At 37.5% G+C, this 13,359-nt stretch overlaps 1 protein-coding gene, 1 long non-coding RNA gene and 1 pseudogene across 5 annotated transcripts in view; 2 read left to right on the top strand and 1 right to left on the bottom strand.

Annotated features, from left to right (window-relative positions):
- Positions 1-4,614: 4,614 nt before the first annotated feature.
- On the top strand, positions 4,615-6,987 carry LOC117288609. Its single transcript, XR_004518894.1, has 2 exons — positions 4,615-4,850; positions 5,811-6,987. It is a non-coding gene; the product is annotated as an uncharacterized LOC117288609 (long non-coding RNA).
- Positions 6,988-8,500: 1,513 nt separating this feature from the next.
- LOC117287855 lies at positions 8,501-12,287 on the bottom strand (annotated as a pseudogene).
- A 13-nt stretch (positions 12,288-12,300) lies between these two features.
- LOC117287856 (glycine amidinotransferase, mitochondrial-like) overlaps positions 12,301-13,359 on the top strand; it is a 36,600-nt gene continuing 35,541 nt past the window's right edge. Inside the window, exon 1 of one of the 4 annotated variants that reach the window (XM_033768414.1) lies at positions 12,301-12,308. Coding sequence is in view for 1 of the 4 variants with exons in the window: in XM_033768410.1 (XP_033624301.1) it covers positions 13,258-13,323 (66 nt within the window). In the remaining 3 variants the exon portion in view is untranslated. Of the gene's footprint in view, positions 12,309-12,779; positions 12,895-13,174; positions 13,344-13,359 lie in introns of those variants that run through there. The other 3 variants (XM_033768412.1, XM_033768410.1, XM_033768413.1) reach the window with 3 other exon arrangements.

Consider the following 13,359-nt stretch of genomic DNA (forward strand, 5'->3'; position numbering starts at 1 on the left):
GACATCAATATCGGACCAATGTTGGCTCTATGTCGGCATTACCACATTGTTTTTGTTGTTGGCGATCAATGTTGAGCCAGCGTTGGTTAATAGTGGGACAGCAATATCGGCATTGTGTTGGTTTCCAACGCAGGACCAATGTCGGCTCTAGGTCGGCATTACCACATTGGTTTTACGTTGGCACTCAATGTTGAGCCAACGTTTGTTTTAAGTGGGACATCAATATCGGACCAATGTTTGCTTTAAGTGGGACATCAATATCGGACCAATTTAGCTCTAGGTCGGCATTACAACATTGATTCAACGCCGGCACTCACTGTCGAGCCAACATGGGTTATTAGTGGGAAAGCAATAACGGCTTGTGTTGGTGACGTAGGACCAATGTTGGCTCTGGATTGGTAACATCACCATTGTGTAACGTTTGAGATCAGTGTTGAGAGAATGTTGTATTCATTGGACCAACGATGGTTTTTGTTGTCCATTACATTGGCCTTGGCAACGATAGCAATTGACCAACAATGTTGAGGTCGGCATTATGACAGTTTATAGCATGTTTTTTTAAAAAAAAATCGCAGCATACCGCTGAATTGCAACATAATTCGTAATTAATTAACTAGACATTAGGTGTTTGTGCACAAGCACAAAGCTGTTCCGTGGGCTTTTGCTTCGATTACGTACTTCAAAGATTATAGTTGGTCTGATTACAAGAAATAACAGTTTTGGTTTTTGTCCATAGAGTCTATAACTGAAAACAAAATGAAAATCAGTTGTGTAGTTCTTGAGTTATGGTCCCACTTCCGGTTGACCCGGAAGTTAAGGTCAACGTGGGGTCAAGATTACCCCAGGCTAATCTCCAATGCCCAAGGAGTCTCCCAGCAAACATCTGTATTGGCTCGATACTGGCATTTACATTTGAAACATTGGCAATTAATCGACCCAGTACAGTTGCCATAACTCACCATGTACAGGCCCAATAACGCTCGCGCCGATGCTGGCACTTCTGTTTAGGCCATTATAGCATGGCCCTATTTGGCCCAGAATTGGCCTGCTACTGGATGGCAAGATAATGCCACAGCTGGCAGTAGGTTGGCCAAAATACTTTTTGCACATTAAAACAGTTGCCATAACTCACCCAGTATACTTTGATGCTGACACTTCTGTATTGGGCCAACACAGTTCTCCACTTCTGGCCCATAATTGGCCCGTTACTGGCCAGATTGTTCAGTGTGTAATTAATACGTTAATTAATTAAATCTTCTACTAATTGCACCCTGAAACATATATATATATCCATGTGACTATACTGCTATTAAAACACACAATACAAACAGCCTACAGCCTAATATGCTGTATAATAAGCACCGAGTGATATAATATGTAATTAAACTTTCGTTGAAAAAACACCCTTGTCACACGAAGTTGTGCACTTTCAGCAGATGCTCGATTTCGAAATCAAATTCGTGGCAAATTGCTTCTTTCTTTAAAACTACATTACTTCAAAGGGAGCCGTTACTCACAATGTTTTATACTATCGACCTCTCCCCATCTATATCTCGTTACCAAAAAACGGTTTTATGCTAATAATTATTTTGAGTAATTACCAATAGTGTTCACTGCCTTTAAAGAAAAAACGTGTACAAATCTTGTGGGGTTTTAGGCCGAAACAAAGAATAATAATAAACACTAATAACAATCTCGACGAAAACAATACCTGTTCCGACAGTAGGTCGGAACAGCTAAAAAGCTTTACAATAGAAAATAAATGATGATAAAAAATCACAAAACAGAGGCCTGGCAGAAAATAATGTTCAAATAATTGATCGGGTTTCATATCGATTGCCAATCATTTTGGGGACACCATTGGAAACAGAACGTTGATACACTGCTGTTGGAGTTGGTTTGCTTGGAATTAGGCCAGCGGTCTGATGTTTCGTCGTCAACCATTTATAACAAGAATCGTACTACGACAAATGAGTCGGGGGATATGACCAAAAATGTGATTAAGTGTACTGGTCATAAAATAGATTAAATGTCTTTGCTTGTTAGTTATAGGACAAGTTTGATGGTCAGAATCATCGCTAATGGTGAATTTGTATAGGAATTTACAGTCAAATGCTAGTAATACCGACAATACAGTTATATCAATTAGACGATCACGTTAAAATGTTCAGCCAACATTGAGCCAACGTTGGGCAAACATTGACATAAAAGCAAGTTTTTGGGCGCGGGGCTTAGAATTGTGTGAATATTTACAGTACTTTGATAATATGCAACAATTTGGGTGAGTTTAAGTTATCCAAGGCAAATTTTTGTATTTTTTTGCATAATTCTTTTGTAAGAAAATATGAAACAACATCAAAAGTACAAAAAAACATTTGAATTAAGAAGTACACAGTTCAATTAAAAACAATTGAAAGTTTCTCAAGGAAAATTAAAACGTCTTTCTAAAATATGTATTGACTAGGTCAATAGTGATAACTGTTAAATGTCATTGTAATCATCTTGTTTCACTCAAAACAATGTACCTAATTACTTATCTGGCTGGTCTCGTCCGTCTGACTGTCCTCTAGCCCTAGTCTTGTTTTTCCCAGGGTAAATTTTTAAAAAGCACTATGCTTCAAATTTTCCCTGCATGTTGGTATCTTTAGCCATGTATAATAATGTCTCAATTCTATAGACTTTATAATGCTTGTATTACATTTGATGCCTTTATTTAGTTGTTGTTGCCAATATTGAAATAAATGTCTAAACACTCAAATAATGGCTTTGCGTTGTTCCCATCCATATAATCATGTTATATCAAAATTGGTTTACTGGCCACGCCCTATCCCGTAGATCAAGTCATAACATCCGGCCGGGACGCACGGGGCCCGGGGGCGGGCGGGGACTCGTCGCTGATAAGTCGAAGCAGAGAGCCAGAGAAGTCAGCCTGGTCCCTTTTGAGATGTACATTTATTTTTTGGAGAAAAATGTAAATGTATTATACAATAGCTAAACCAAACTCAGATGACGCGCTAGACCACATTGCCCTGCGGTGTATGTAACAACAACGTTTGGACTCGGGTGCGTTGGCGCAGCAGCTGACTCGAAATTTGCGCAACAGCCGACTGTTGGTAGGCTGAGTTATAGTCGGTCGCGCGATGGTCGGGCGTTGGAAATATTGACGCGCGATCATAAAAAGACACGGTTTTTAGGCTTCAGTCTTAGGACTGCGCGCAAGATTTCCGTCATGGTCGCGCGACCGATTATTCAGGTTTTGCACTGACGTCACGAAACGGCGTGTCAAGTTCACTCGCTGACATGCTGGTAGGCAAAATACCATATTTTACGTGCAAAACGATAGGCGATATTTGTAAAATTGGCTGTAATTTACGATTGAGACTAACTATCAACCTTTTGTGGTGTGTCATCTTGATTTTTGCAATAGCCTCCTTTCTGGGATCTCGGCTCGTCAAGTGCAAAAGATGCAAGTTGTGCAGAACTCTGCAGCTCGTCTTATTTATCGTATTAGGAAACATGAACCTGTGTCTGTTATTCTAAGAGACTTACACTGACAACCTATTCACCCTCGCATTTCATTCAAAATATTGTTGTTAGCATATGAATGTTTGTATGATTTTGCGCCTCCTTATTTGACAGAGCTGTTAACATTGTACACACCCTCTAGAAATATTCGTTCTAATAAGAAAAAGTTGTTTGTTATTCCACCAGTGATGACCAAATCACATGGTGAACGCAGCTTCGTTCACACTGCCTCAACCTTATGGAACAATCTCCCGGAACACATAAAAAACATTGATTCCATTATTAGGTTTAAGATTGCTTTAAAGACGCACTTATTTATCATTTAATTCATCCATTTTGTTTGTTACCCAGTACATCTTGTCTTTGTATTCTGTTGTGTTTTTCTCAGAAGCGCTTAGGGACATGTTTGATTTCTATGTGTTAGCGCTATATAAGAATGATTAATTATTATTATTATTATTATTATTATTATTATTATTATTATTATTATTATTATTATTATTATTATTATTATTATTATTATTATTATTATTAATATTATTATTATTATTATTATTATTATTATTATTATTATTATTATTATTATTATTATATTATTATTATTATTATTATTATTATTATTATTATTATTATTATTATTATTATTATTATATTATTATTATTATTATTATTATTATTATTATTATTATTATTATTATTATTATTATTATTATTATTATTATTATTATTATTATTATTATTATTATTATTATTATTATTATTATTATTATTATTATTATTATTATTATTATTATTATTATTATTATTATTATTATTATTATTATTATTATTATTATTATCATCAGAGAGCTGATAACGTGATTCATCAAAGTGGTTACTATACTTGTATGTCAGTCAACTGCCGTTGCCAGGCAAGCGGGGTGATCACTTTTATTGAATGTTTTCTTCAGTGTGTGCGATGTATCAATATTGTAGCAATATTGTATTGTGTCGAGTTTGTATCACATTACAAGTTGACCCCAGCCGGCGCTTTTTTGTGACCTACACACACACACTACAGAGACACTGCTTATTATGCCTCTGCAACAACGTGACGATCCTGCCTCCTAAATATATAATTATAAATCCTACTAACTACTATCTCACAATGGTGACTTCGTGTGCTGTTTCTGACTGCCAGAATAGACAAGGGAGAAACCCCAAGTCATATTATCGTTTTCCCAGTGATCCCGAACGGAGAAGGTTGTGGACTGCGGCTCTTAAGAAACCGTTTGGTTGGCAGCCGACAAACAGCTGTCGTGTATGCAGTGATCATTTCATCTCAGGTAAGGCTAAAGCTCACGTAAAATATCCTTCCTCCTTTTTCATTTCATCCGTGACATCCTTCGGTTGCGATCATGACAACAAGAGTTGTTACTATGAAAAGGCATATCTTTATCAGTGAAGATGTTATATAATATGAAAACGGAAAACAAACCCAGTCCACGACAGAAAAGAGATTACCGAACGGGTCTTTTATTCAACAATTACAATTTTTTTCCCACTGTTTTAATTTAACTTCTATCTATCTATCTATGCTGGTACTCATCAGTCAATTTCAATAACACTAAAAAAAAACATCGCTACAGTTTTCAGTCAGCTCTTTATAAAAAATATAACAAACCCAGTACCAGTACGTGCTATAAACATTCCTGTGGTTATGAACTGTGTTCCTTCCTATTCTTACGAACACTACAATTATAATAACTAATTGAATTAGTAATATTATACACAGTGAAGTACTATTTACTAGACCTACTGAATGTGAAACACACAAAAACTGAAAGCTAACATTAACAATAACTCTGTAGCTATAGCATGACTAGAGGGTAGAGCAGTAGGTTACCATTATGCCTGATTTTGGTCCAGGGGACTCCAGTTCTTTGCTCATTTAAAAGTGCTCGTTCTCTGTGCAATGTAAATGTACAAGTATGCACTCTTTTGCAAGCTCAAGAAAGAGAGAGGAAATGGATGAAGAACACTGGGAAAGACTTGCACTTTGAAAATCGTAATAGCAATAATTAATGGTAAATAATACAATACTCTGCACCCATCAATCTTATGTGAGAGTTCAACCAAAAACAGACAATTTTCATTTTGGAAAAAAAAGGTATTAAAACCTGGATTTTTAATTTGTTTGGTAAAAGTGTAGATACCATGAAAATATAAGCTCATTGTTGAATACATTATAAATCGCTCAATACTTTTTCCTGTATAAACCTCTTTTTATTGTGTGCTTATTCTAGGAGCCAAAAGCAGTGATCCGTTGTCACCAGACTACACACCATGATCAGTGTTCAACTGTTTGACATCTCCCCAGAAACGACAACATCAAACTTACTTGAGGAGGACAGACTCCAAAAAGAGGAGAAAAGAAGCGAGTGCTAGATGTGAAGCAGCACAAGGCTTGGTGAATGTGTCATACTCAGAGACTCCGGCAACATCTACTACAAAAACTGTACTGCAACATCAACACAAAAATCTAGCTCCAGCACACCGAGTCAATGGGAAGTACAAACAGATCTTAGATTTGCTGACATTACTTCTGTACATGATGAATGTCAGGCTTTACGTAAAGAAAATGCTCTCCTCAAGACCAAGATCGCAAACCTTGCCATTGATGAAGATTCTCTTCAGAACAATGATGAAAAAGTGAAAACTGTAACTGGTCTGTGTTCATTTCATGTCATCACAGGAATACTGGCTCTTATATCTGTTCATTTGAGACCTTCAAAGACTTTATCTAATTTTCAGCAGCTACTGATGACATTAATGCGTTTACGGTTTAATATGAACACTCAATACATTGCATTTGTTTTTGATATTCATGTATCAACTGTATCTCGTATTTTCACAAATGTGTTAAATTTGCTGTACACACAGCTTGTCCCATTGACAGTACGCTGTCCAGCAAGAGAAGAACTAAGAAAAACAATGCCAAGATGTTTTAAGGAAAAATGTCCAAAGTGTTCAAGTGTTAAAGATTGTTTTGAAGTTTTTATTGAGAAACCCTCTTCATTTTCTGCCCGATCACAAACATATTCACATTACAAAGCACACAATACAGTTAAGTATTTGATAAGTATTTCTCCCCAAGGTACAATTACATTTATTTCTAAGGGTTGGGGAGGCAGAACAAGTGACAAAGAATTAACTGAAAAGTCTGGTTATTTAAGGAAATTATTGCAAGGTGACACCGTCTTGGCCGATAGAGGGTTTGACATGCAGGACACATTTGGTGTATATGGTGTTAAATTACAAATTCCATCATTCACAAGAGGTAAGCACCAGCTAAGTGCCATGGAGGTGGAGACAACAAGAGTGATTGCCTCTGTTCGCATTCATGTGGAGAGAGTAATAGGTGTAGTAAGGCAGAAATATACTATGTTGGAGGGAACCATCCCTATTACCCTCTTAAAAAAAGATAATACCTATGATGTAACCACTCTTGACAAAATTGTTCATGTGTCATGTGCTCTTGTCAATACTTGTATGTCAGTTATTCCTCCAGATTAAAGAATGGGCATGTGCTAAATTTAAGGTAATGGGCCAAAATATCGAACCAATTGAAAGGAAACAATAGTCTAAATAAACTCATAACTATAAATAAAAGTAAAAAGCTCACTCGGTTACATGTATTGTAATATGAGATTAAGTATTTATTATTATGAAACAAGTCTTTGAAAGGCTCCATTCTAGTAAAAGATCATGAATATGTCTGAAGCCTTTCTCAAATTTAGATGTTTGGTAAATAAGTACCTTTTTTTTTAAACTACACTGATCTGAAGGGTGCTGTTTCAAACAGGTTGTAACTCTGTGGAATAATTACTAAAGGTTTACTCTCCCTTTTAAAGACACTGAAGACTATTGGTAATTGTCAAAGACCAGTCTTCTCACTTGGTGTATCTCAACATATGCAGAAAATTTCAAATCTGTGAAAATTTGAACTCAATTGGTCGTCGAAGTTGAGATATAATAATGAAAGAAAAACGCACAAGTTACGCACAAGTTATGTGCTTTCAAATGCTTGATTTCGAGACCTCAGCTGAGGTCTCGAATTCGATTCAAATATTTTAGTGAGAATTTACTTATTTCTCAAAAACCATGTTACTTCAGAGGGAGCTGTTTCTCACAATGTTTTATACTATCAACAGCTCTCCATTGCTCGTTGCCAAGTTAGTTTTTATGCCAACAAATCAATAATTATTTTGAGTAATCACCAATAGTCCAGTGCCCTTAATAGCACAAACCATTTCAAAGCACAAAAGATTCCGTCTAACAAAATATAAAGGCATGATATACATTAGTAGCTTTGGTGATAATTGAGAAACAAAGTTGTTCAGTTTTTTAAATCTGAAAACTGGTTGTTTGTCAAGTTAATACTGGTGTGAATCCTCAGAAAAGTGCTGTGGTCTTTTGGATGGTTTGTGTGCATCTTCAGGTTATGAACAACATGTTAAATATTCCAGGTATGACAACAGATACTGAACCACTTTCTTTAATCTGATTGAGATGTCTTAGATTTCTCTCTAATTAACATACACATGTAGCAGTCAGTAAAAGTGAGTTTTTTTGCTAAAGGGTAAATTAAATTTTGCTGAAAAATAAATGTACAAAGACTTGAAACAAAACACTAATTTTGCCTTCATTTGCGTTCTTTGTCTTAATAAACAATTATTCCTCTTCCTTTCTACAATCTTTACAGAACCACTTGCGCTTTGGAGCAACTTTTAGTTTAACAGAGCTCATATGAAACTGTTTTATTTGACATTTATCAGAATAACATGAGACAAATTGTGCCTTCAAATCTGCTCGTCTGCAGTAGCACCACACTGTGGGCTGCCCTTCATTGCCAAAAGTAGCACTTAAATCCTGCACAGCTAAAGGCCTAGATTGTGTAAACCACTTTCCAATAACTTCAAACAAAATACAGACCTTATAAAAGGAAGAGACCTTTTCTAGTATACATTTAAAGAAATTTGCATTAAATTCTATCCTTTGTATGTGTATTTGTGATGGAGTCCACACAACAAAATCACAGTACTTCCTTTTGGTTGAATGGAGTTGAGTTTGAATTTGATAGTAATACTGATGATTTTCCTTCAATTGAGTACCTTGCTTGGTCAGATGTGGATAAACAAAATGAGGGGTCAGCACAAGCAGTCTCCATAGGGACATCCTTCTTACTGTAAGGACATTTAACCTCCAATACACCATCACCACAGCAGTCACAATGCACAAGGCCATCTGGTGTAGCTCCAATGAAGGGTGTGTCTGGATTGATGAACAACCCAGCATCATTGATAGAGAAGGATGAATGCTTTGATGCTGTGACTTTAAAATATGCTTCCGTTGCAGTGCGCTCATGATCACATCCCCATCTGCACAAAAACAATACATCCATGAACTATTTAGCATGATCACAAATAAGTAACAATTGATCAAAATATTTTAAATTATCACACAAGTGCCAGTGGAATACAGGAAAATATAGCCTGCGTCCTATATCCAATAAGGCCTTTGGTATTGTTTGATATGTTATATGTGACGCAGACCAATATATTTTTCATTATTCCACGAGCACACATGTGATAACACATATGATTTATCTTCCAGCCTCATTAAGTCAACATCAAAGGTTAAAATTTCAGAGCGTTATTTCATGACGAACACTGTGCACGTGCAAAGTTTAGAATGTAATTTTTGCACTGACCGTATGCCACTACGTATGCGGAGCTTGACGCATTGACACTCGCAATACACAGAGAGCATTATAAAAACTGGGCCAAATTTCATAGAGCTGCTTAAGCAGATAATATAACTTAAGAATTGTCTGCAAAGCAGAAACGAGAAGGATACCAGTCACAAATTGAACATGTGACATGGTAGTTTGGCTAGTAACCTTATTCTGCGTAATCACATTTTTTTTGTGCTAGCCACTTGTTGTGCTTAAAGGCAGTGGACACTATTGGTAATTGTCAAAGACAAGCCTTCACAGTTGGTGTACCTCAACATATGCATACAATAACAAACCTGTGAAAATTTCAGCTCAATCCGTCATCGAGACCTCAAGTTCTAAATCTGAGGTCTCGAAATTAAATTCGTGGAAAATTACTTCTTTCTCGAAAAATATGGCACTTCAGAGGGAGCCGTTTCTCACAATGTTTTATACCATGAACCTCTCCCCATTACTCGTCACCAAGAAAGGTTTTATGCTAATAATTATTTTGAGTAATTACCAATAGTGTCCACTGCCTTAAAGCAGCTCTATAAAATTGGGCCCTGGGAGTAGGTTATGGCCTGATATCACACACTGATTAGAGCATCTGATTGGAGGATTAGCGCATATTGGAATCATTAGAAACTGAGAAAGCCAGGTCACATACATAGTATAGTAAGAACGAACCTTGTTGCTGATGTTTCAAACTTATAAGCATCTGGGTAGCACACTCGTTTGATTAGGGAAATGGATGGTTTGTTTATGCTAGTGTGTGCCGCTGCTTTAATGTTGGATGCGGTTATCCTTCCTGCTCTCTGCTGGAACCAAATGGGCAATTTGGATTGTTTCTGTGTAGCTTGCTCAAGTACGGCAGCCTGTAAATAACAAAAATATGATTAATGAAGTGCATTCCCTATGAGTACAAATAGGCCCACTAGATATATTCACCAACATAAATTGAAAAATCATAGTCTTAGTAATATCAAAGTCTTATATAGTGCACGTATCTACCAACAGGGTACTCAAGGTTCTTAGTATCCTTGATTCTGATTGATCGATCCATAGCAACAAGAGTGTGATTTAAACCTATATTGCACGGCCCATATCACACCCTGCGTATGGTGTGTTCTATGTCATGGGTCAAGTTTGCTTGAAGATAAATATGTTATAGTTAGTCCATGATAATTCGATAAATTCAAAACCAACATCGATATTGGCTATACTGTTTTCAATATCGTATCGTGACGATATTATCGTCATACCGTCCAGGCATTTTGGCATGTACATGTAGTGCCATTATTATCAATGTTTTTGAACAGTTAACATGAATTTGTTTTCAAATATCTCACCTGCTCATCAGTTATGCTTAGTCTTGACAGCACCTCGTCTGCTTTATCCTCCAACTGCTTGTAATTAAGAGTCAAGTTTTGTGGGTTGTAGTGGGTCATGATAGATGGCGGCAATGAATGTAGCTTAGGTATGAAGTCAGCACTATACTGTGGGAGAGTTGACAACACAGTACTTTTTACACCACTATTGTACAATGCCTTGTAGAATTCGTCTCTGGCATGTGAAGAAGGTGGAGGTAAGGGTTTGGCAGATGACTTTGGAGTTGGAACTTGAAGTTGATGTCGGGCCTTGAGAAATCTACATCTGATGCAGGAACACATATTACTTGGGTTTTGGAACCTGGATTCAACCATCTGCATGGAAGATCAGTACAAGAAGCCCTCACTCTTGATCTGATAGCTGCTTCAACTGCAAATAGAACAGCAGTGATGTGGGAACAGGTTTCACCCATTCCGGCCATACATGTGCAATGTGCTGTAAGAATGTTTCCATCATCTTTTGCAGCCACCCATACCTTCAATGAAGCTTCATTTTGTTTCTGAGAATGTCCAACCTGATGGGTAAATAATTAAAGACTCATATTGGTATATTCATGAAACAATCATTAATGTGTTCTGAAACCATTATTATTCTCTCACAAGGCTCAATTGACTATCAAAAAGTAGATCTTAAACTACAGTTAAAATTGAAAGACCTTGGAGCTCTTTGGAATGTTCCTATCCAGAGAAACACAGATGTACTAATGGAAGTGCCCAAAGTGGGATTGGTCTTTCATTCAAGGAGAACAAGTCCATGCAAGAAAATGTGTAAATTGCTTTTTAAAGAGCAACTTGCAAAGGATTCTGGGGGTAACATAGGGCCTATGTGTGTGTGGGGGGGGGGGGGGGGGGGGCTGCCATTGCACCACTTTTTTTGATCATGCAGTTTACCAATAGATTTATTTTTGCCCTTTTTTTCAGCATGCTATTGCTATTGCCCCCATCCCGACCCTAGATCCTTTATCAGTAGTAGTTGTTATCTTCAGTTCAGCACTGTACGCACTCTACAGTACTAGCCTAGCACTGTACTCGAACTAGATTGTTCCCAATCCTTTTAAAACTAAATAATTAAATTTTGATCACTTCTTTTTATAGCCATGCCCAGCATGGTGACGGTCACTTTGTTGGAGGTAGCTAGTTCTGTAAATGTTGTCAGTAAATGCCAGGTGAGGGATAATACATGTTAGAATAAACTGATAATTTTGTTGACTCAAATGCCGTGTATCACATCAGGCCGTTACTACAAGAAATGAAAGATTCGTTAATTTAATAGAGAATCTAGTTCAGTTGTTTATGATACAACACATACATGTACATTGCGTACTTCTCAAGTATATCACGTCACGATCACAAGTTGTACTTGTTTGTATACTAAGTGTAGTACTACTACTAGTACTGGTGGTAGTAGTACTGGTACGTAGATCGTACCCCGTTATCCTAGGCCTTTGATTACGCTTTTCCAACAATTCAACTTGTACTTACGAAAGCCGTCATGACATAATGGCGACCTTTTGAAGATCCCACGGCCACATCAACACCAGCAATCAGAAGGTTTCCAACTAACCCAGCTGTGAAGTATTTGTACGCTTCCAGGCTCGTGTTGTAGCATTTCAACTCTGACCCCGAGTAATGAGAGGGTGTGTATTATTTAAGTAGGTGAAACTGTCAGGGGATTGAACGTCTGGAATTTCTTTAGCACTGACTAACGATGTCATACGGTCTAGCGGAATGATGTACGGGTCACAGAAGCCACCTACCAATTCAATTTTTCCCACATACCTGGCCCGACTCACGAAATCCAAGTTTTCGGCGTATGCCGACAAGTATGGGGCAAAAGTTGCCATATTTCTGTTTAAGTTGAACGCACATAAGTACGGACAAGGCGTATTACCTTGACCTCAAAAAGTTGCGTGATGTCATGGCAAACATGCAAATTTCTTGCGCGGTTGCCTTACCAAAGATGGCGGATCAAGCTCCGCCTCCCCCCTCCCCCCCTACGGCTGGTGACATCACGTGCAAAACCTGAATAAACCGGCCTTTATCTCATCGGACAAGAATACACCTAATACACAAAAATTTCGGTTCTGTGGAAAAATGAATCGCGTGGTGGGCGTGCGCGCGCTTAATTTGCATACGCGCATTGTTCTTGTGTTAAATGTTGTTGTAATTGGACTTTTTTATATAGAGTTCATAGGTAGACACGGCGAGCAACACTGAATTGAGGTAAGGCATTATTCCAGCATACTTTTGTTGTTGTCTAGTTATTTACTTCCAAAGTGCGAGTATACTCCAGAGGAGGTTTCTGCACAGTACAGTAGTATAGGAAGATGATGATGATGAAAGTTTTATTGGTCAAACGAGTAAACTGACACAGGATAGTTATGGTTTTGGATGTTTCTTTTTCAGTTCGAGATTCACACAGTCCGTTCGTAGTACATGTGTAGTCTGGTACTTTTTATTCGTCTGTCTTGTCTTTTACTTCTACTTCTCTACTCGGCAAAGTCCCATGATGGGATATCACGCCAAGAATGTCTTCATGTCTTGTCTTTAAAACCGCCGCCACTGGGCAGACTCCCATCGCTCATCATGCGATGCATGCTCCTACTCAAATTTTATATTTTGGCGTCAGGCAGGGGCTGGCTTGTGGCTGGAGTGAGTTCCAGATATAATTGGTATAGTTTTTGGATA

This window comes from Asterias rubens, chromosome 3 (genome assembly GCF_902459465.1).
Source record: "Asterias rubens chromosome 3, eAstRub1.3, whole genome shotgun sequence".
Lineage (NCBI taxonomy): Eukaryota > Metazoa > Echinodermata > Asteroidea > Forcipulatida > Asteriidae > Asterias > Asterias rubens.